Source organism: Ylistrum balloti, unplaced genomic scaffold (assembly GCF_031769215.1).
Source record: "Ylistrum balloti isolate Yb309-2 unplaced genomic scaffold, AGI_CSIRO_Ybal_v1 Utg369586, whole genome shotgun sequence".
Taxonomy (NCBI): domain Eukaryota; kingdom Metazoa; phylum Mollusca; class Bivalvia; order Pectinida; family Pectinidae; genus Ylistrum; species Ylistrum balloti.
This window is the reverse complement of record NW_026781874.1, coordinates 610,370-635,696: the sequence shown is the minus strand read 5'-3', so window position 1 is coordinate 635,696 and position 25,327 is coordinate 610,370. Positions and strand designations below refer to the sequence as shown.

The following is a 25,327-nucleotide window of genomic DNA, read 5'->3' as shown; positions in this document are numbered from 1 at the left end:
TACAAATTTGTTTACAGCTCCTTGTAGATCGGGTATCTAAAATGTTAAACTAGGTAAAGCAATATCTGTTTACCTCTTGATCTATGTACAAATTATTTACAGTTAAGTACTAACACAAGTTATCAGCCAAACTCTACTGATAACAAAATGAAAGTTGGTTCTATATTCTATATGATTTAGACAGCGACAATGCATTTATGCAGGATCATTGTGATCTTCTTTTCTCACCAATGAAATGCATTTTTAGAAGCTTATTAAGTGAAATTCTACTTTCAGCCCAAGTCTTTTTGATGTTCTAGACTAGATCTAGACTGTCTGTAATATTTTAGAGTTAATCAGAGTTTAGCAGAGTTACAGCCAAGCATACGCCCACATTTCTGGCTCTAAGGAATACAATGTTATACATCATTACTAGAAATAAACTAAACCTCACAGATGGGTTCTATTTTGCCTTCCTGTATTGTGTCTGTTTTCTGTGTTTTCTGGGATGGATGAAGTAGATTTACAGTAAACTTTTAGACATGAAGACCAGGCTACAATTATTGAAGAAATCTTATTTAGCATAGTATAGTGGATGCCATATTTGGATTCATTATGATATGCTTAATTGATATATTGTGTACCACTAAATTGATGATTATTCATATAATGTTAAGCTCATACATTATTGTAACATTGCAAATTAGATTTCGGCAATGTAAATGTCTGATATTAGTATTATTGTTACTAGGATACAGGGGTAAAATATTACTCAGTGTGAATTCTGCACGACAATTATCAAAGCCACTGGCTTATGACAGCTGATTATTTGGTCACCTGAGACAGTCTCATGATGCCTATCAATCTCCTTATGTCCAGCGTCATATGAAGTGTGTCCGTAAACTTTTTGACTTCTGCTAGAAAACCATGTCGCCAGAACACTGACGTTTGTTGGTGAGACAATACCTGAACATTGGAGGAGTCACAGAGACAGTAAATCTGTCAATTAATCAGTTAATCAACTCTAGAAAACTTCTGATATGATTTCAATGAAAATTTGCTGAAAAGTTCTTTGGCCAAAGATGATCCAAAATTGTAAATATATGTTTCTCTTCTCCCACAGGCCTGAGGGGCAGGGTTAAAATGAGGTCAAACTGTTGAAGTTTGAAAAAATTTCTTAATACCCAAGTATGGTAGAATCAAATACTTTGTGGTCAGGTGGCACAGTGATACCACATTCACCTTTAACCTAGCCATCATGGGTTTGATTCTCAGAATGGACTTGTAAAGGTAAGGGTTACCTGCCCGACCACTTGGCCTTTCCCCAGGTAGTCTGGATTCCTCCCACAATAAGACCCCATCAGAGCCAACATGAGTGATTAGTATTGATTGAAATAGCTTGTTTTGCAATTGTTGTAAAATAAATAAAGTTTCTATTTCAAATAATCTTCATAGATAGAAGAGTCTTAAGGTGCTTTACTAAAATTATAAATGTCATGACCCCGGGGTCTCCAACTTTCCCCAGGGGAGGGGGTAAGAAGGGGAAGCCCATGTGGTCAGGCAGGTGATTTCTTACATTTTCACATCAGTTGAGACATCTTGGTGAAAGGTGAGTTCACTACCACTGAGCCATCAGACTACCAAATACCCAGATATGATAGAATCTTCATGGATGCAAGAGTTTATATCGGAAAATTAATGTTTTAATGTAATTTCTTTTAATTCAGATGTGGTTAGATGCTTTAGCATGGGATGACAGTTAATGATATGCACAGTTTACAATAGTATTACATATACAATAAAGCTCAAGTTTTAGACTTTGCTAACAAGATTATTTCAATGACGTGTTACAGGAACAACGGCATTGTGACTTTGATGGCTTTTAAAGCCCTAGGTTCCCTAAGTGATTTTTCTATAACAATATAACAATGTATTTAAGAATGATTTGACGAAACTTTTTTATGATTGTTGGTTACGCTGCATGATTGTGCAAGATTCACAAATAGTTACACATACATTAAGTCTTCCTGTTAATTTTCTTAAGAGACTTTTGGACCGCTAATCACTGCTAATTATATCTGAAATCTTCCCGATTTCTAACAGTATGGAGGTATAAACAAAACTTAATTCCTTATTCAGAGTTTTGGTTTCAGCTAAATGAAATATCAATCATACCTTTTCAAAGTTTTTTTTTTTCATTTTAGAGGAAATTTCAGATGAAATAAGTTATCATTCATTGTTGAGATCCCATAAGTAGTCTAAGATATTGAACTCTTGCTTCACAGCATTTCTAATTATCAGAGTGTATCAAGTTTCTTTACTACCAGAAATGTTTCCCATGTACCACCCAAATTTTTGTTTAAATGCTTTGGTTTAGAACTTTTAATCTTGTTCTTTTAGTTCTAAGATTCAAATTCAGTGACTTCTCAACCTTGGTGTTTAGTTTATAGTTAATTTGAAAATGTTAGTGTGTGACAGGTTACCATGAAGTGTGAGATCTGTCCTGTGTTAGATGCTATCTGCAAGAGATAGTCCAGACAACGCTTCAAGCAACCATGTCCTGTCAGCTTCAAAAGATGAAATCAAAATAAAAGAAACAAAAACAAACAATTAAAATCAAATCAAAAATTGCTTTTTAAAAATTCTTTATTCTTATAAACCATAGAGTATGATATTTTTTCTTCCTTTTTAAGATTTCTGAAATTATGATATGTACATGACACCTTTTATTAATGACTTGTTGTGAAGTTGACACAGCAGAAGTTAGTCAGCCCAGATAGATAGTATGGATAAAACTAGAGGCAGTGTGGTGCCACTAGGACAATTGTTTTATTGTGGGCGGTAAACATGTTACATGTCTGTATGTTTGCCGCATTATGATTCTAGAGTGTGGATTGTGTCTTACAGGAACTGATATAACACCACTGATAAACAAGAGTGAAAGTAACATATAAACACCATATCACACCTAAACTATGTCCCACACAGAGCTGTAACTACCATATTATACCTAAACTATGTCCCACACAGAGCTGTAACTACCATATTATACCTAAACTATGTCCCACACAGAGCTGTAACTACCATATTATACCTAAACTATGTCCCACACAGAGCTGTAACTACCATATTATACCTAAACTATGTCCCACACAGAGCTGTAACTACCATATTATACCTAAACTATGTCCCACACAGAGCTGTAACGACCATATTATACCTAAACTATGTCCCACACAGAGCTGTAACGACCATATTATACCTAAACTATGTCCCACACAGAGCTGTAACGACCATATTATACCTAAACTATGTCCCACACAGAGCTGTAACTACCATATTATACCTAAACTATGTCCCACACAGAGCTGTAACTACCATATTATACCTAAACTATGTCCCACACAGAGCTGTAACTACCATATTATACCTAAACTATGTCCCACACAGAGCTGTAACTACCATATTATACCTAAACTATGTCCCACACAGAGCTGTAACGACCATATTATACCTAAACTATGTCCCACACAGAGCTGTAACGACCATATTATACCTAAACTATGTCCCACACAGAGCTGTAACGACCATATTATACCTAAACTATGTCCCACACAGAGCTGTAACTACCATATTATACCTAAACTATGTCCCACACAGAGCTGTAACTACCATATACCTAAACTATGTCCCACACAGAGCTGTAACTACCATATTATACCTAAACTATGTCCCACACAGAGCTGTAACTACCATATTATACCTAAACTATGTCCCACACAGAGCTGTTACAACCATATTATACCTAAACTATGTCCCACACAGAGCTGTAACTACCATATTATACCTAAACTATGTCCCACACAGAGCTGTAACTACCATATTATACCTAAACTATGTCCCACACAGAGCTGTAACTACCATATTATACCTAAACTATGTCCCACACAGAGCTGTTACAACCATATTATACCTAAACTATGTCCCACACAGAGCTGTAACTACCATATTATACCTAAACTATGTCCCACACAGAGCTGTTACAACCATATTATACCTAAACTATGTCCCACACAGAGCTGTAACTACCATATTATACCTAAACTATGTCCCACACAGAGCTGTAACTACCATATTATACCTAAACTATGTCCCACACAGAGCTGTAACTACCATATTATACCTAAACTATGTCCCACACAGAGCTGTAACTACCATATTATACCTAAACTATGTCCCACACAGAGCTGTAACTACCATATTATACCTAAATTATGTCCCACACAGAGCTGTAACGACCATATTATACCTAAACTATGTCCCACACAGAGCTGTAACTACCATATTATACCTAAATTATGTCCTATGGGGATCTGTAACTACCATATTATACTATGAGTAAAAATGGACGAATTAAAGTAAAATAGTGAAATCTTGTGTATAGAGTACAATAGGATAGTAAAGGAGTATGGGTGAAGTAGGATAGTAAAAGAGTATGGGGTACAGTAGAATAGTGAAATTTTGTGTATAGGATAGTAAAAGAGTATGGGTGCAGTAGGATAGTAAAAGAGTATGGGTACAGTAGAATACTGAAATCAGGTGTATAGAGTACAATAGGATAGTAAAGGAGTATGGGTGCAGTAGAATATTAAAAGAGTATGGGTACAGTAGAATTTTGAAATCTTGTGTATAGAGTTCAGTATACTAGTAAAAAACATATAGCATAATTCAGTCATTTTATTTTTGTATTTATAACTGTGACTTGTTGATTCTTATGGTGTACTTGTTTTATCTGAGTGAGTGTGTTTATTAGTAAGAATGTTGTAGAGACGATTTATCATAGGGCGGGGTGTACGACCAATATCCTGTACATTGTATATGTCGTATAGTTTGTAAACAGATAATACAGGTCAGACATAACCATTGAAAATAGCTGGGTATTGCTGAGAGCTATATTTAATCACTATGTTCAAAAGTACATTCCTACTATCTAAGCTACCGAGACAGTTTGAATCTTAGACTGTTTGGGATTGGTATGAGAATATGTAATAGGATATTACAACAAAACACACAGTATACCAATAGTCTTGTTTATTGTCTACTTCAGTGCAGATATACAACCAGTTATAAATAAAGAGGTATCAATAAAGGCTTTAGTTAATGAATTTATGTAATGTTTTTGAAGGTTTTATAGCTATAAGCAATACATTCAATTGACCTTTGACATTTTTAGTAAGTCACAAATCTGACAGGTCATAACATTGTATTTGAAAAAGAGGTCTTTTCAAGTCCAAGAATCAATATTTATTTTATTGACTGCCCAGCTGATACCTTATAGTTTGTGTGTTACCTGACTCCTCTCCATTGTGCCTCATTTTATCCGTAATAACAAATTTTTGATGGTGATTACCTCTACCCTCGTCTGTACCTGTTTCTGTTTTCACTCTACTATTTACTGTTACATATTGATCTTTTATCTGCCTGTTTCGGTTCCTCCCTGGTTACAGTTTCGTCGCCAGTCTTGGTCTAAATCATCCTACAGATTAAGTTTCCTTTGTGTTGGTGCTAGTTTTATACTTCCATTGTTTTTTTGGTTTTTTTTTTGGGGGGGGGGGGAGTTTGGGAGATGGAGGTATTTAGACAATAGTCTACTTCGAGCAATGAAACAGTTTTAACATTGTTCATTGTATAGGTTGGGAAATGAGGAAAGGGAAACGTTTAAACATTGTTTTAAGTGTTCCATTGTTTATCAAATGGATGACTGCTATCCGGTAAGGGGTCTCATGATCACAAACTAGAGGATAGGTTTAAATTTGGGAGACAAGGGTTACAGAAACATTTATTCCATAGGTTTAGGTTTCTCCATGCTGATTGGATAGGTGACTGTTCAATGCCTTTGGGCCTTTTGTTTCATTTTCATTGAAATAATGTAGAAGACAGAGGAAGAAGCAGTTTTCCATTGTTTAATATAGTAAACGTACATGGCACAGCTGTGGCTTATATATCATTAACCTAGATCAGCTATTTAGATGGAAATAGAACATCATTGATTCAGAACATGTTTACCATGGTAATGTGTTACTGATTGATTGAAATCAACCAGTAGGTTGTATCTGTCTCCCTAGATCTGGATAAGAACCAGAGGAAGGGAGATTTTATTTATTTTTCCAGGGTTATCAATACTTAAAGTATACAGTACAGTGGTCTGAATATAAACAGAAGTCCACACAGAAGTTATATACGGTGTAGACGTGATCAACATTTCATATACAAATACGGGATTCTACCTGTCGGCCACATAAACCAATTAGTATTTGTGTGAAGTATGTTTACCTGAAATACAGATATCGTTGCAGCTTGACCTACCAACTCTTGTTTCCTTGGTAATGACTGTATCAGTAACATTAGACTATGTACAAAATTTAAATGACTATTCATTTACATTGATAAAGCCAGTGTGTTGTTACGATGTGTCAAACATTTTGGAAATAAATGTCAAACAAATGTAAAGTACCAGATGATACTTGCTGATATCATTCATTGAAAAGTGATTTTTTTTCCCCAGTGCGTGATCTACGTGTAAAGATTGAATATCTGTGATTTTATTTGTTATAATCCCTCACAAAGAATGTTCGGGAGGGGATACTTAGGAATGTTCCCTCACATTAGTAACATATATGTATACAACCTAACACACATCCCTGTCAGTGCTCTGACGACTTCATTCCTTGAGGGGTTTTGATCAGACTTCACATACTCATGAAGGACAGTCATAATTTGGTCAAGGCGGAATTTTAGAGTTCTAGAGTCAATGTTAAGATCGTAGCATCATTTCGTGAGGGATTTTGATCAAAGGCTAAATACATATAAAAGACCGTTATATTTTGGACAAGTTCAAATTTCAAAATAAAGGTCATCATTATTATATTTAGAAATTCCTCATGAGCACTCTAGCTGTGGTATTTCTGTGGATATTTTTTTTTATCAAACTTTCCACATTTATTAAGGATGGCGATCTCTTGGATAAATTTGAATTTCAGGGTTCAAAGTGTCAAGGTCGATAGTACTATTTTTAGAAATTCCTTGTCAGCATTGAAAAACAGCTTCATTCCTTGATGGTTTTCAGTCCAACTTTACATACTTTCCAATTTTCTGCCAACATCACTGATTATTTAATTGTGAAGGGATTTGTATCACTTGCAGGTCAGAACATACATGTAATTGTAAACATCAGAACTTCATTCATCTTTAAAGTACTCACATGTAATTGTAAATATCAAAATATCATATGTTAAACAGGAAATACAAGTATGACTTTAACTCTACTATGCAACAAGACCAAGATGTTGTCACACATGTTATTATTTCACCACCTCATAAGAAGAAAGATTATTAAAGCCTTTGAAATTGTATTTAAAAAACAAATTAAAGCTCACCTATTACATAATAAAACATGTTGAAGAAAGCATGTTCCCTGGCTAACAAGGCAAACTACACAATTTTGTAATCATTCCAGCTTTTTGATCGTTAGTTGGTGTGTCATACATTAGGAATGACACGGTAACTTAAATCGTGTTGGTTACTGGGCCAGGAAACTTTTCCACATGTTTACAAATGATAAGACTGCTATTTATTAACATTGGTTATATACTTATCCATCAGTACCGAAATTTTTACAACTTAATCAATTTAACTTTGAGTAAAATATTTATTTCCTTTTCTTTATCACTTTATCACTTTTTTCTTCCCTTTAAAAACTTCCTTTTCAGGTGTCTTGAATCCTAAATGGAGTTATAATTCATACATACAGTTCTTCAGCCAGTATCAGTCTGTTTAGTTTCGGTTAATTGTTAGACACACCTATCAGTACAGCTAATTCCACTGTGTTGTATTTCTGTGTAGTTTTGTGATTAGTCAAGGTTACATCTTACCTGTTCACATTTTAGGGCTGTAGTACTTAACATGTTGAAACATTACAGAACTAGAAGACAAAATAGAAAAAAAAAAATTCAAACTCAAAAGAAAAGTCACATACATTCATAATTATCTCTATTTAATCAAGGGTGATTTCCAAAAAGAACAGATAAACATGACATCTAAGGTGATATATAGTAACACATTGAGAACTTGTATTCCTTTGGGTACTGTGTCAATAGTTTGAGGGAAACAGATGTAGGAAGGACTGTATTCATGTAGAATTTTCTAAAGAGAAAGTATTGTTATGTAAAGCAGTGATTTCTGGTTTTTTAGAGAAAACTTAAAATGTTTAATCTGATGGCTTTATAAAGCACTAAGAGAGTCCTTCAAAGAACATACACACTGTGACTTTTAAGACAAGAATTAGAGATATCTGGAGAGAGTTGATATATTTTTACTGACTTTCAAAACAGCCAAAACATGAAATTTTGAAAAAATATTTGAATTGGTGCAGCTGTTCATAGGAAACATATACCACAGCAGACAGAACTTGGAGTAATTAAGGAGGCATTTTCCTGGCTGTGTCTGTTGACTTCTGAGAAAACGATTTACATCTTTATTTCTTGAAGGCAAAAGTGTGGGCGTGAGCTTGACAGTAGGATATGTTGATTGTTGATGCAAAACACATCACTGTTCAAAAGAAGTATATGGCACTGTTGTTAAATTTTAAAAAAAGGCATCGCATGAAGTTGTCTAGACTAGGTTTTACAGCTCAAATTTGTCATAAATAGACACGTAACATTTGTTACCAATGATTAATTTAAAACTCCATATAGATATGCATATTCTTTAAATTAATTTTTGATTACATAGCTTTACTAAGGTGATCTTCTCTATAGGTAGAAAGCACTGAAGATTTAAATTCATTTACAATTCATATAAACAATACTCTGTAATTCATGGTAATTCATGAAAGGTGCATATTAACAAAGTGTGGTTAATCTTGCCCAGTTGTATATCAAGTTTAGATATTTCACATGTTTGACAGAATATTTGTAATGAGTGTGAAGGAAAGGTAGCCTTAACTTTGGTCTACAACAGGATTGGATATTGGTGGTTAATGATAGATTCTCATCAGTTAAGGTTAGAGGCCAGGTCAATGTCACATTCTCATCAATTAAGGTTAGAGGCCAGGTCAGTGTCACATTCTCATTGGGTAATGTTAGATGTCAGGTCAATGTCACATTCTCATTGGTTAAGATTAGATGTCAGGTCAATGTCACATTCTCATTGGTTAAGGTTAGATGTCAGGTCAATGTCACATTCTCATTGGTTAAGGTTAGATGTCAGGTCAATGTCACATTCTCATTGGTTAAGATTAGATGTCAGGTCAATGTCACATTCTCATTGGTTAAGGTTAGATGTCAGGTCAATGTCACATTCTCATTGGTTAAGATTAGATGTCAGGTCAATGTCACATTCTCATTGGTTAAGGTTAGATGTCAGGTCAATGTCACATTCTCATTGGTTAAGATTAGATGTCAGGTTAATGTCACATTCTCACCAATTAAGGTTAGAGGCCAGGTCAATGTCACATTCTCATTGGTTAAGATTAGATGTCAGGTCAATGTCACATTCTCATTGGTTAAGGTTAGATGTCAATGTCACATTCTCATTGGTTAAGATTAGATGTCAGGTTAATGTCACATTCTCACCAATTAAGGTTAGAGGCCAGGTCAATGTCACATTCTCATCAATTAAGGTTAGAGGCCAGGTCAATGTCACATTCTCATTGGTTAAGGTTAGAGGCCAGGTCAATGTCACATTCTCATTGGTTAAGGTTAGAGGCCAGGTCAATGTCACATTCTCATTGGTTAAGGTTAGAGGCCAGGTCAATGTCACATTCTCATCAATTAAGGTTAGAGGCCAGGTCAGTGTCACATTCTCATTGGGTAATGTTAGAGGCCAGGTCAATGTCACATTCTCATTGGTTAAGGTTAGATGTCAGGTCAATGTCACATTCTCATTGGTTAAGGTTAGAGGTCAGGTTAATGTCGCATTCTCATTGGTTAAGGTTAGATGTCAGGTCAATGTCACATTCTCATTGGGTAATGTTAGATGTCAGGTCAATGTCACATTCTCATCAATTAAGGTTAGAGGCCAGGTCAATGTCACATTCTCATTGGTTAAGGTTAGAGGTCAGGTCAATGTCACATTCTCATTGGTTAAGGTTAGAGGTCAGGTTAATGTCGCATTCTCAACTGCTTTTCATTGTGTGCACGATAGCATACAAACTGGAGAATACTTTTTGTCATCCAAGTTTAAATGGTCAAATGTCAAACTTTTAAAAGTAAGCTGTTTTAAGTACAAATCAATACATTATAGATATTTAAGGCACTCGTGCATCTGATTTGACGGGCTTCTCATGTGACATAGGATGTCTGTTATAGAGAGTATCTGTGATGCAATGTAACAGTGTACATCTGTAAGCTTGTAATGTCAGTGTGTAATTTACAATTCAGACACAGTTGCCAGTCACCGTCATATGACAGAATAACTTTGTCCATGCCCAATTGCCTTCCCTAGCTTCAAACAAAATAGGAAATTATATATGGTTCTTGATGCAGAAAACGTTCTTCTTCATGGAAGATTATGTGTTAGCCATTAAGAAGAAAGCTGGAAATATGTTACCATATCATTTATAGTAAAGTGATTTATTGTGTGGAACAATATCAATGAGATGACAGTCTCGTCTTTAGGTGATACTAACATGTTACTGAACAAACTAGTCTAACATTGATAAATGGCTGACTCAATCTCGCCAGACTTTACTACCCCACAAATTGTCAGGTTGTGTTTTTCATATGTTTGACATTTAATGTTTGGTAATATATAAAATTGTAGATATAATTTATCAATACAATGTACATATATAAATAGGTTGTTGTCATTCAATACCTAGTAAAATATTAATTAAAAACCTATGTTTTTCCAACCTACATATATACAGGTGTACCATTAGGAACTAGCCAGGCATTACATATTACAAATTGATAAATCATTTTCTCCCATTGTGTGAAAAATGAATCACACGTACATGCAGTGCTGAAATGTTTTATTTATTTGCTTTAAACATACAAAGTAAGCTTTTTTATAATGATGTAAGAAATTTATAAGAAAATGAAGAAAGGCTTATTTTCAGTTTTCAATCAGTTATTACCGTATGGATTCTAAGAGCATATGGGAATGGTATTATATTGTATCAAACTGTGGTTATGATTGGTGAATTACGGTAATAATACACAAATATTTATACATGTGTAACTATGAAATGTGATGAACACAATCCTACAAGGAGACAAGTGGACCTATTAATATAACAACAATATTCATGTTGTAGCACATCACCTCAAGAGGCTGGCCTCACTGACTCTCTGCTGTTGTTAACTTTGTTTTCTTCACAAATCTACAAAATTTCTTGTTTTATGCTATACATATGGTTGAATGTATGATTGGAACCACTAGGAAGGACAGGAGTTACTTTCTTAAAATTAAAACAACAAGTTTAAATTTTAAGAATATGTTATTGTACAACTTGTATTGTTTTAGAGATGTAGTGGTTTTATAATTTTTACTGACAATACACAGTCTGTATTGTGATCAAGTTTGTACCTCTAACCTCCTACTAGTCAGGTTTGGGCCAGGATTTGACACCTCTTGTTTATTCTACACACCAGCACTAGCTCTAAATTATCTTCAGCATGAGTTCAGACTAAATGGCAGTTAGGTGAATGTCAGTATAAAAAGTATAGGAAAGTTGGCATAGAAACTTTTTATTGGTTTCACTTTAAGAGGAGACCTTGCCTTAAAATGACCTTGGCTGTTCACAGAGAAAGAAATCCAACATACGAATCGATGCAGTGTGTATAACAACAATTAACAGCTGTTTACAAAGTTTACGGTTGTTTAGAGTCAATTTTGTGTCTACTACCGAGTGTACATATTTGACTTCGTTAGGCAATATACAGCAACATGAATATTTCTCATTAAATACATCTGTTGGGCACATCAGCTAGAGTGTTCATAAAAATATACTCTTTAACTTAATGCTTTTCCTAGATTCCAAGAAATTTTGTATTCTAAACAAAGTTATGTTCATATTAGGGAACGGCTTCTCTGTGAATCGTTTGTAATCAAGTACTTCCTAATGAATGTGATTGTAGATTATTGTCTGAAGTGTGTTATTTATATTACTGGGTGTGACCATATAACTGATATTAGGAATCTTACACATCAAAAATTTCCTACGATCCTATGATAGATATCAATTTAACTTCATTTAGTTGATTCATCAACATCTCCGAGAAATGATGCCCAGGGTGATAATTTAATTACTGTTTTATAAGTAATCTATCACCTGTCAATGTCAGGGTTTCTGTTACATGTTGGCAACACATTACAATTACACCACCTGTAAGAACAAGTACATTGCCAGTAAACAAGATATTGGCAAGCTAGTGTTTGAATATAAGTCTCAGGAATCAAGGGTCTAGGAGTACTTGCACCATATGATGTCCTCAGGACATGGCAGTGCTGGTTTTACGATTGTAAACAAGTATACAAATCAAATAACTACATGATGTTGAACGTCTTAATTTTTTTCCTCTGTGGAATGAAAATGTTTACTTCTTCAAAATATGTATAATGCTCATTGAGTGTTTACAAATCTTGTTTTAATTGTCCAAAGAAATTATGGAAATATGTGTGACAATTCACAAACACTGATTATCAGAAAAGATGAAGTCACAGCTTGCAGATGATTAAGACATTAACTGTCATGTTCTGATTGCTCAATATCAGTATTTTGATATTGCTAAGTTTTTTCCAAGGTTGAAATTATTCACAAACCTTCTGTCAAAGAACATAATTCTCTTTAGGAATTTTTCTATCATTGATTATGTCCCTACAGGTTTAGGATGAAGGCATATTACTTATGTCCATGTGTCTATCACATCACTCATAATCAAGGCCAATGTTCTAGCATGTTAATTTCCTTCAAGGATTTTGATCACTTAATGGTGAATACCTCATGTATGTTTCTTTTTCAAGGTTCTTAGGTCAAGGTCGTCATTACTACTTACAGAAAATAATCTATCAATTCATCGGTCTAGTGATGCGAATTTCTCAAGGGATTTTGAATTTTTCCTAAAGGTTAGCTATGCCAAAATCACAAGAATGTTCATGTTTCAAAGTTCCAAAGTCAAAGTTGTCATTTATGTTTATAGCAAACCATTAACCAATTCAGTGGCTGGTGATCTGGTGAATTTATTTCAGGGGGAGTTTTTATTAAACTTTACACAAATGTCAATCAAAATGTTTTAAGGTCATTGTTACTATTTCTAGAAATTTATCAAACAATGATACCTAGTGTTGGTTGTGAGTGAGAGATCTGTCATCATAGTTCTGAAATTAATGAGAAACGTTGTGTATACATTCCTGTATAATGTATCATTCGTATTTAATCAGTTGTCCAGGTATTTCACAGGTGTGGTGTACATGTTCAGGTAGATCAGACTGATAGTGGGCACTCCAATGTCCTTGTATTATCTAATACAAATAAATTTGATTGATAAATCCAAATGTTGGTATCAAACATGGATGTGGTTGTGTAGGCGGGACATCATTTCCACATTCACAAACTTTCAGTTTCTGAATTTCAGATTTTTTGGATGCAAATTAAACATTTGTTTGTGGTGTTGCCATTATATTAAACCTTGACAATCCAATATTGAATGACATATAGCCTAGAACTTGTTGATACATCTTAATTATTGTAACATATCCAAACTTTTATCTTCTGTGGTAGATGGCTTTTATACTATAGCTCACTGACTAATACAATATTACATGATCTTTGATTGTCAGTTGAATTTCCTGTGATATCTATTAAAGTGATTAGATCAAATTGATTTAAAGTTTACACGTTTTTATCAGTTATGTTTCATTAATACCAATGTCCTGTTTTTCAATTAAAAGATTTTGCCATACAACAATTTTAAAATTGTTTGTCAAAATAAAATAGCCCTTTTTAATTAATAAAATGTATGTTATATTACAGTTCATCCTTGAATTTTAAAAAAATTCTCATTATATCAGACTTTGTGAAACAGAGCTAAAAAATACAAGTGTATTGAATATTGTTTGTTACATGTAATATACATTTAGGCTTTTTTTCTGAAGTTTTACAGGAATTCAAGGTTAATTAGTAATGGTTCCTGCATAGTCAAACAAAACAAAAGTTTCCTCGATTCTAAAGATGATCACACAATTTTCGACATGTCCATCAGATGCTTGGATTTTGGCAATAATATTTTTTAGTGAATGACCTTGACCTACTTTTACAGTCAGATTTGTAAAATGCAATAAAGTATATTTTAAGATGTTCATACAGGGTCTGTCTTGAGAATTCGTAGTTGGCTTGAAGCATGCTTGAGTTGAATCAATATTTATTTACATGAATGACCTTGATTAACCTTCAAGGTCACAGTTGATTTGTTACTAAATTTATTAGGGCCATGAAATTTGTATAAACTAAATATTTCCCTGATACTGCTTTGATTAGCAGTCTTTCACTTTTAAACTAATAATATATCTTGTGTATTTGACTTAAATGCTTCATAAAAGTTACAGATTTTTTTATGCCCCCGCCATTTATAGCCAGGGGCATATAGCGTTGCCCATGTCCGTCTGTCCCGTCCCGTCCCTTCCCGTCGCGTCCCATCCCAAATCAGTATATACCACCTAACAACTTCATTCGGAAGGCAATTTTCATGAAACTTCATACAAATATCAAGAATGGAAAGACCTCATGCAGTGTTGAATTTCTCGCCATTCTAAAAGTAGATGGCCACCAGGGGGAGATAACTCAAAAAAGAGGAACATCATCTTATTTCTACATAATTTGGTACTTGTGGGTTTTAAGGCATAAGGAACTAATATACTCCCTCATTTTTTCCAGAGAACAAAATTCCAAATTCATGTACGTTAAATCAACTTGTCAATTTAAGTATGAAACTTAAGTTGTACATAGTTGCATACAAATTAACAAAATCATCTCTTTGGACCTTTCACTATTATTTCACATGGGGGGGCGGGGGCATTCATGTCTTACAGACATTTTCTATTTTTTTTTTTTTAAGTGAACGTCAGGTCAGAGCAATTATGGTCAACCCTGTGATTTTTTATCTGTGGATTCATTGTAGTACATGGTGGAGTTATGTGACAATAAATATTATCACGATGAACTCTAGGATATGTTGATAGTAATCTGCGGTCAGTTTTAAATAGGTCACTTCTGAGTGTTGACCTTTTAGGATTAAGCAATAAAAGATTGTGTGGCTGAATCGAAGTGGTACACATCACCAGTATAAAATTAGAACCACATCACAGAACACCAGTATGACATTGTCAAAAACTGTATCTGAAGTGAGTCAGTTAGGTTCTGTCAACATACAAGTAGGTGATGTCACAGCTATCAAACGTGACAGAGTGCAGTACATGCTACTGCAGTGTATCTTGTGATACAAGGAAAATGAAAATACCAGCTGCCTCCAGGTACAACTACCAAGTGTTACAAATATATATATATAAAATTACCAGGAAACAAAGTGCAACCTCAGAAAGAATGCAAGGTTTATATATATACAAAGTTTACTAGATTTGAAGCCATGTTGTTGTTTAAAAAAAATCAATAAAAACTAAAGGAAAAATCCATGAATATATTTAAAGGGCTGAGTTATGATTTATCATGTGTGTCCATTCATTCGTATTTATTATTTCTTTTCATTTTTTTTTTATTACAGGTCCTATGAGTCAGTGATATTTTCGGCAGTCAGACTGTTTTTGCTGACAACTGGCACACTGCCTGTCGTAAATGTCATATGACAACATTATTAAGTGCTTTTAACTGCTCTAATCAGTACTGGTAATTACATGTTGTTTATGGGCCTATGTTTACACAGTCTACTGTGTATATGTTTATACATGTAGTCAGTTCATAAATATGAAATTTTCCTTATATAATTTATTCTGAATTATGTCTGATCGAGCTGAAAGTTAGTACGAAAAGGTTTAGGAAGATTGAAAATGAGATGGTTGTTGCCATAGTTAAACCAACTGATGGCCTCAGTGGGGAGGAATTCACAGTGGACAAAACCTAAACTTCTAAACCAACTTCAATTTAAGCTTTACAGAAGCAAGAAGGACCATATATGTATATGTACATTCATCAATCTTTTTCTCCAAAAAATAGTGATTGCCATGGTAACCCCACACCATACACATTATTGTACAAGGGGCCATAACTCCTTAGCCATTGAATTGATTTATTTCAAAAACTTGTTCAAATGAGGTAACATATCATAACTTATAACCAGTGATATATTAGAGATAGCTTACCATGGAAACACAACAGAAGCTTCTGATTAGTGTAAAGTTAGACATTACCTGGTTCTTCTGAATATAGCCTAGTGGTGTGTGGGAATGACAAATACAATGGTTCCATGATAAATGATTGTTGTACTTGTACACAAGCATTTTTCAATTTTTTCAAGGGAGAAAAGGAACAGAAGGGTGGGTGTATAATCAGCAATCCCGATATAAATTCTAGTTTGTGTTAAAAAAATTGTAGAATATTTGTTGTGGTAGACAGAATTCAGATGAGATGTTTATGCTATGAAGGTAACTAAACTGCTTCAGAAATGACTGTTTGACAGTATAAGGTGTCTGTTGAATAAGATCAGGAAGTCACAGTGGCCTATAAAACAGTGGTAGGTCTCCATACCTGGGTAACCTCATGCTACCAGCAGGTTCCTAATGGACATGTGAGTTAGCGATATAGGGATCAAATACAGCCTGTTTACACTGGATACGGACGGGATGAACATGAGACATGTCACCTGATCTCCTTTTCTATTATGTGTAGTGTTGAAATTCATATGTATGGCCCCGTTTAATTGAAAAAGTTCCGAAAGAATTTTTGAGTAGATAGGAAATGAAGGTTTGTAACTTCAGTACTACAAGGTGTTTAGGGCCATACAAAGACCAGCAAATGGGGTTATTTGCAGCTGACTAGTTTTGTACTATAGATTTCTAGTAAAATGTTTACAATGGTCTCTGTTGTATATAGGCTGATATGTTAGCTTGAATAAGTTCACCTCATTAAAGTCAAACATGTTTTGTCCTTGGGCTCATTACAGGATAAATGCAGTCACTAGATCAATGAAATATAAGTGAGATAAAAAAGATATTTTATTTTTCTTCTCAAAAGAGTAATTAATGTGTTGTCCAACTAAAATCATCAATTTTCGTGGTGGATTTATTTTCGAGGGCTCTGAAAACTCACAAATAGATGGCCATGAAATGATAAGTAGATAAAAGTTGACATGGATTATCGTATTAGTGGATTTTGTGAGCAAGATTTATCAACAAAATCAAATGTCATTAAAACTGTTTTTGGAAATCCACGAAATTTTAACACCACAGAAATATATGAATTTACAGTAACAATTGTATGGTTAAGTAAATTATTGCTTATTAAAACCAGATCTATATTTCAATTGGACATGTACACAATGTTATGTTAATTTAAGTAGTGTGACTTACAGAGTGAAATTTAGATCTGGCTTTAATCAAATTGAAATTATTTTTGTAATTTTTCTGTAAATACTATGTACTTGTATTAGGTATTTCCATCTGAACAGAAGAGACTCTGATGCTGTTCAATCTAATTTTGTGAACTAATTAGTTTGAGTTCAAGGTCATATTCCATGACCCACTTTGATATTATGACCAGCGCATATTGAAAATTACCAATCTTTTAGGTAAAAACATTCAAACAATTTAACCTTGGTTGTATTTTCCAGGATGACATGAACTTGACTGAAGAAAAGAAGGCCCCTCTTCGCAGTAAAGACCTCAATCTCAAGAGATCTATGTTGGCCATGCAGTGGAAAGGTGCAGTCAAGGTAATTTATCTTATAGCCAGGTCACTACAAACTGTCCATCAGGAAAGGTTACGAGGGTCGCAAAGGTCGAAGGGGTCACAGTATAAGACAATAGGCCAGAACAAGGTCATCTTAAAAGTATCTATTATAAAGATGTTAGAAAATGAGAGATAGAAGTGAAACATATGAGAGCAACATTGAACAGATTAAATATTTATAAAGAATATTTCAGGAAAGTCTGCAAAAGGTAATGATCATGAAGAATTAAACGGATTATGATTATGTAGTCAGCTTTTGATCAGAGTTTCGTACAGAAACAAAGCCAATAAAGACACAAACTGTAGTTCAACTAAAATCATTTATAATCCAGTTGTCACCAATTTAGTTTTATTTTTAAACAAAGTGTGGACAGGTATGATTTCCTGTCTCATTACCTTATGTAATATTCCTATTTCAATTATTTCTTTACAGAAAGGTGGTGACCTAGACAGTCCTGGAAGTTTTGTAACTGAATTAAGGAATGCAGATCTGAAAGGAGAGAAAAGACTGAGAGTGCTAGAATCTCTGAGAGTGTCACTCACAAGTAACCCAGTCAGGTCTGTAGTCTGTGAGAATGTCACTCACAAATAACCCTGTCAGGTCTGTAGTCTGTGAGAATGTCACTCACAAATAACCCTGTCAGGTCTGTAGTCTGTGAGAATGTCACTCACAAGTAACCCAGTCAGGTCTGTAGTCTGTGAGAATGTCACTCACAAATAACCCTGTCAGGTCTGTAGTCTGTGAGAATGTCACTCACAAGTAACCCTGTCAGGTCTGTAGTCTGTGAGAATGTCACTCACAAGTAACCCTGTCAGGTCTGTAGTCTGTGAGAATGTCACTCACAAATAACCCAGTCAGGTCTGTAGTCTGTGAGAATGTCACTCACAAATAACCCTGTCAGGTCTGTAGTCTGTGAGAATGTCACTCACAAATAACCCTGTCAGGTCTGTAGTCTGTGAGAATGTCACTCACAAATAACCCTGTCAGGTCTGTAGTCTGTGAGAATGTCACTCACAAATAACCCTGTCAGGTCTGTAGTCTGTGAGAATGTCACTCACAAATAACCCTGTCAGGTCTGTAGTCTGTGAGAATGTCACTCACAAATAACCCTGTCAGGTCTGTAGTCTGTGAGAATGTCACTCACAAATAACCCTGTCAGGTCTGTAGTGTCACTGTAACCCTGAGAATGTCACTCACAAATAACCCTGTCAGGTCTGTAGTCTGTGAGAATGTCACTCACAAATAACCCTGTCAGGTCTGTAGTCTGTGAGAATGTCACTCACAAATAACCCTGTCAGGTCTGTAGTCTGTGAGAATGTCACTCACAAATAACCCTGTCAGGTCTGTAGTCTGTGAGAATGTCACTCACAAATAACCCTGTCAGGTCTGTAGTCTGTGAGAATGTCACTCACAAATAACCCTGTCAGGTCTGTAGTCTGTGAGAATGTCACTCACAAATAACCCTGTCAGGTCTGTAGTCTGTGTGACTCACAAATAACCCTGTCAGGTCTGTAGTCTGTGAAATGTCACTCACAAATAACCCTGTCAGGTCTGTAGTGTCTGTAACCCTGTCAGAATGTCACTCACAAATAACCCTGTCAGGTCTGTAGTCTGTGAGAATGTCACTCACAAATAACCCTGTCAGGTCTGTAGTCTGTGAGAATGTCACTCACAAATAACCCTGTCAGGTCTGTAGTCTGTGAGAATGTCACTCACAAATAACCCTGTCAGGTCTGTAGTCTGTGAGAATGTCACTCACAAATAACCCTGTCAGGTCTGTCTGTGAGTCTGTCAGAGAATGTCACTCACAAATAACCCTGTCAGGTCTGTAGTCTGTGAGAATGTCACTCACAAATAACCCAGTCAGGTCTGTAGTCTGTGAGAATGTCACTCACAAATAACCCAGTCAGGTCTGTAGTCTGTGAGAATGTCACTCACAAATAACCCTGTCAGGTCTGTAGTCTGTGAGAATGTCACTCACAAATAACCCTGTCAGGTCTGTAGTCTGTGAGAATGTCACTCACAAATAACCCAAATAACCCAGTCAGGTCTGTAGTCTGTGAGAATGTCACTCACAAATAACCCAGTCAGGTCTGTAGAGAATGTCACTCACAAATAACCCTGTCAGTCTGTAGTCATGTCTGTAGTCTGTGAGAATGTCACTCACAAATAACCCTGTCAGGTCTGTAGTCTGTGAGAATGTCACTCACAAATAACCCTGTCAGGTCTGTAGTCTGTGAGAATGTCACTCACAAATAACCCAGTCAGGTCTGTAGTCTGTGAGAATGTCACTCACAAATAACCCTGTCAGGTCTGTAGTCACAAATAACCCTGTCAGGTGAGAATGTCACTCACAAATAACCCAGTCAGGTCTGTAGTCTGTGAGAATGTCACTCACAAATAACCCTGTCAGGTCTGTAGTCTGTGAGAATGTCACTCACAAATAACCCTGTCAGGTCTGTAGTCTGTGAGAATGTCACTCACAAATAACCCAGTCAGGTCTGTAGTCAGAATGTCACTCACAAATAACCCAGTCAGGTCTGTAGTCTGTGAGAATGTCACTCACAAATAACCCTGTCAGGTCTGTAGTCTGTGAGAATGTCACTCACAAATAACCCTGTCAGGTCTGTAGTCTGTGAGAATGTCACTCACAAATAACCCTGTCAGGTCTGTAGTCTGTGAGAATGTCACTCACAAGTAACCCAGTCAGGTCTGTAGTCTGTGAGAATGTCACTCACAAATAACCCAGTCAGGTCTGTAGTCTCTGAGAATGTCACTCACAAATAACCCAGTCAGGTCTGTAGTCTGTGAGAATGTCACTCACAAATAACCCTGTCAGGTCTGTAGTCTGTGAGAATGTCACTCACAAATAAACCTGTCATGTCTGTAGTCGGTGAGAATGTCACTCACAAATAACCCTGTCAGGTCTGTAGTCTGTGAGAATGTCACTCACAAATAACCCTGTCAGGTCTGTAGTCTTTGAGAATGTAACTCACAAATAACCCTGTCAGGTCTGTAGTCTGTGAGAATGTCACTCACAAATAACCCTGTCAGGTCTGTAGTCTGTGAGAATGTCACTCACAAATAACCCTGTCAGGTCTGTAGTCTGTGAGAATGTCACTCACAAATAACCCTGTCAGTGTCTCTGTAGTCTGTGAGAATGTCACTCACAAATAACCCAGTCAGGTCTGTAGTCTGTGAGAATGTCACTCACAAATAACCCAGTCAGGTCTGTAGTCTGTGAGAATGTCACTCACAAATAACCCAGTCAGGTCTGTAGTCTGTGAGAATGTCACTCACAAATAACCCTGTCAGGTCTGTAGTCTGTGAGAATGTCACTCACAAATAACCCAGTCAGGTCTGTAGTCTGTGAGAATGTCACTCACAAATAACCCTGTCAGAATGTCTCACAAATAACCCTGTCAGGTCTGTAGTCTGTGAGAATGTCACTCACAAATAACCCAGTCAGGTCTGTAGTCTGTGAGAATGTCACTCACAAATAACCCAGTCAGGTCTGTAGTCTGTGAGAATGTCACTCACAAATAACCCTGTCAGGTCTGTAGTCTGTGAGAATGTCACTCACAAATAACCCTGTCAGTCTGTAGACAAATAACCCTGTCACAAATAACCCTGTCAGGTCTGTAGTCTGTGAGAATGTCACTCACAAATAACCCTGTCAGGTCTGTAGTCTGTGAGAATGTCACTCACAAATAACCCTGTCAGGTCTGTAGTCTGTGAGAATGTCACTCACAAATAACCCTGTCAGGTCTGTAGTCTGTGAGAATGTCACTCACAAATAACCCTGTCAGGTCTGTAGTCTGTGAGAATGTCACTCACAAATAACCCTGTCAGGTCTGTAGTCTGTGAGAATGTCACTCACAAATAACCCTGTCAGGTCTGTAGTCTGTGAGAATGTCACTCACAAATAACCCTGTCAGGTCTGTAGTCTGTGAGAATGTCACTCACAAATAACCCAGTCAGGTCTGTAGTCTGTGAGAATGTCACTCACAAGTAACCCAGTCATGTCTGTAGTCTGTGTGAATGTAACTCACAAATAGCCCAGTCATGTCTGTAGTCTGTGAGAATGTCACTCACAAGTAACCCAGTCAGGTCTGTAGTCTGTGAGAATGTCACTCACAAATAACCCTGTCAGGTCTGTAGTCTGTGAGAATGTCACTCACAAATAACCCTGTCAGGTCTGTAGTCTGTGAGAATGTCACTCACAAATAACCCTGTCAGGTCTGTAGTCTGTGAGAATGTCACTCACAAATAACCCTGTCAGGTCTGTAGTCTGTGAGAATGTCACTCACAAATAACCCTGTCAGGTCTGTAGTCTGTGAGAATGTCACTCACAAAAAACCCTAACCCTGTCAGGTCTGTAGTCTGTGAGAATGTCACTCACAAATAACCCTGTCAGGTCTGTAGTCTGTGAGAATGTCACTCACAAGTAACCCTGTCAGGTCTGTAGTCTGTGAGAATGTCACTCACAAATAACCCTGTCAGGTCTGTAGTCTGTGAGAATGTCACTCACAAATAACCCAGTCAGGTCTGTAGTCTGTGAGAATGTCACTCACAAATAACCCAGTCAGGTCTGTAGTCTGTGAGAATGTCACTCACAATAACCCTGTCAGGTCTGTAGTCTGTGAGAATGTCACTCACAATAACCCATACAGGTATAATGACCAACAACATTGTTTGTATTTAACGTTGTCCAGCATGTACCTGTTTAAGAATCACTCTCTGAAGTCTAAGCACCTGGTAGACATTTAATCTGACTGCTAATGTTTGTATGAACTTCTATATATATTGATGATAAATTTGTCTGTTGTTTCAGCTGGGTTAGTGAGTTTGGACTGAATGGCCTGAATGCCATCCTGAGGAATCTGACATATTGTTGTGATTCGTAAGTTTCAATGTCAAATTTATTCCAAACAGATACAGTTTTTTGTCAAAGGTATTAAGGATAGTAAAACTGAAAGGCAGTAAGCAAAGACATAATTCACGATAACTCTAGTGCAACATCTGTGCAACATACTTGTTGTTTCTTTCATTAGAATGTTCATCTTTTTTTGATTTCATTGATGAAATTACATGTCTGTTTAGTAAGAACATGTACAACATTCTAGCCTGATATAGTTTTTACTATGATGTGTTGTGTAAATTTTTTCTGTCTTTCAGTAAAACAGAAAGAAAAAGTACCTATGAGTGTGTACGATGTCTGAAAGCCTACATGAATAACAAGGTTAGTTATGAAGTTGTCAGAGGTAGGCTGTTTTAAGACATGTCTTCAACTTAACAATGAAACTTTCAGTATATCAACTACGATTATTCATTTTTTGTTTATGTTTGTGGTCATGAAACAATGTTGAGTCAAAATCTTAATAAAATTTGATTGGTTACCAAGCAAGCTTTTTTTAATTTTCACACTTAAGGCTCCTATATATAACTACTTTAGGTTCCTGTGTAGAGCTTCTTCAGGGTGGTTGGGTGGCACATTTGATTAATATACAGTTCTTCATATACTCATGTAGTATTCAACAGCCATTAATTTGGTACGTCTTTTAACAGTGTGGATTAGTGAATATAATAAACCACGAAGAGGCTCTGACGATACTATCCCGAACAGTTGACCCCTCCGACCCCAATACCATGCTGGAGGCAGTGCGACTGTTGGCTGCCGTGTGTCTGGTCCCCCCAGATGGGTGAGTTCTCATACTCTGTCTCAACTAGCTGTATATGTCGACAATATGTGAAAGTTTAAGATCATTATCTTTATCACTGCCAGCATGCATGTTAATTTGTGAATGTGTATCGTCAGAATTTGGAAATGTAGGTCACTGCCAACTTTATGTGTAGACATATTAAAAAGTAAAGTCACAGTCTCGAAATTCAAGTCACTGGCAGTTGGATGTGTAGACAGTTAAATGTATAAGATTAAAATTTGAAAATATAGGTCACTGTTAGCTGTATATGTAGACATGTAAATATGCTAGTTCACATTTCGGAAATATGGGTCACTCCCATCTGTATATGTAGACATGTGACTCTAAGATCAAAAGATTCTGGAAATATAGGTCACTGGAAATTGTGTGGCATGTTGATCAAAGTGAAAGTGCAAGGTTACAATCTACATGCAAATGTATGTTTAATATATGACAGCTGTTCTTTAAGTGTTTTCTTTGTATTGCTTAATGAGTCCTAGCATTTACACTTCAGAAGAAGAAGCAATAAGTTTATCATTGACACAAAATCAAAATGACATTCCACAATGGCTTGTAATTGCTGAATGTCTTTGTTTGTTGACAGCCATGGGAAGGCATTGGAAGGTATCACAGTGTGTGGGGAGATCCGTGCAAGGGATCGATTCATTCCTATCATTATGGGTTTGGGTATGAGAGACAACCAGCCAATGCAAGTAGCCTGCATACAGCTAGTGAATGCCATCATCAGTACCCCGGATGACCTAGATTTTAGAATACACCTCCGCAACGAAATAATGCGAACTGGGCTTATAGACCTCATTGGGGTAAGGCACACATTTCAGTACAAGAAAACCTGACTTTAATAATATAAATTCAGGTAAAGGAAAAAGGAGTAAATTGACATCATAAGATATTTAAGTCTGTCATAGGTTAAAGCTTGTCAGTATCAAAAGCTGTCACTGAAATCAGAATTCACTGCAGACATTAGGCTCAGATTGATACTGTTGATTAAATTAGGGAAACACACTTTATATCATTAATAGGAGACAATATGCTGATCTTGCTAGTGAGCAAATCAAATACACAGATTGCAGATCATATGTTGGTTGACAAGTAAAGATTATTACTTATAAAATTTTGTATGGTTTGTAAATTTGATATCGTGGAATAACTACACCAATTCTTTCTAAATGTAAATGATTAAAAAAGTCCAAAAACACCCAGTAATCTTAAATTTTACACATTTTTAACAGCTCAGATGTATTTCATAATACCTGGTAATAATCATGAAAGATTATATTTTATCATCCTTAACAACAGCAGATAACGAAATAGCCATTAAATACTTACAGTGAAGTATGATTTTATTCAATTAGTGAATATGCTTATATACCTAGTATACAGATGAGGAGACATTTTTACCTTTTTTATTATGTGTATATATTAACAAAGAAGTGAAACTTTGTACCAAAAATGTCTGTTTTCAGTGGCTAGATAATCAGGAGGACCATGAACTAAAGACACACGTACAGATTTTCCATGACCACAAAGAAGAAGACTTTGAAGAATTTTCACACAGATATGATAATGTTAGGATAGGGTTTGAGTATCCTTCCACAGCTGTTAAACGTCAAAATGTTATATCTCTTCATTGATCCAAACACAAAATTTATTTTCTTTTAAAGA

The 25,327-nt window shown here is 35.8% G+C and overlaps 1 protein-coding gene across 1 annotated transcript in view; it reads left to right on the top strand.

Annotated features, from left to right (window-relative positions):
- LOC132543833 (protein diaphanous homolog 2-like) overlaps positions 1–25,327 on the top strand; it is a 61,106-nt gene that overhangs the window by 8,138 nt on the left and 27,641 nt on the right. The window contains exons 3-9 of the mRNA XM_060207350.1: positions 17,820–17,921; positions 18,372–18,496; positions 22,774–22,842; positions 23,118–23,181; positions 23,508–23,641; positions 24,246–24,465; positions 25,129–25,247. Of these exons, the coding sequence (XP_060063333.1) occupies positions 17,820–17,921; positions 18,372–18,496; positions 22,774–22,842; positions 23,118–23,181; positions 23,508–23,641; positions 24,246–24,465; positions 25,129–25,247 (833 nt within the window). The remainder of the gene's footprint in view (positions 1–17,819; positions 17,922–18,371; positions 18,497–22,773; positions 22,843–23,117; positions 23,182–23,507; positions 23,642–24,245; positions 24,466–25,128; positions 25,248–25,327) is intronic.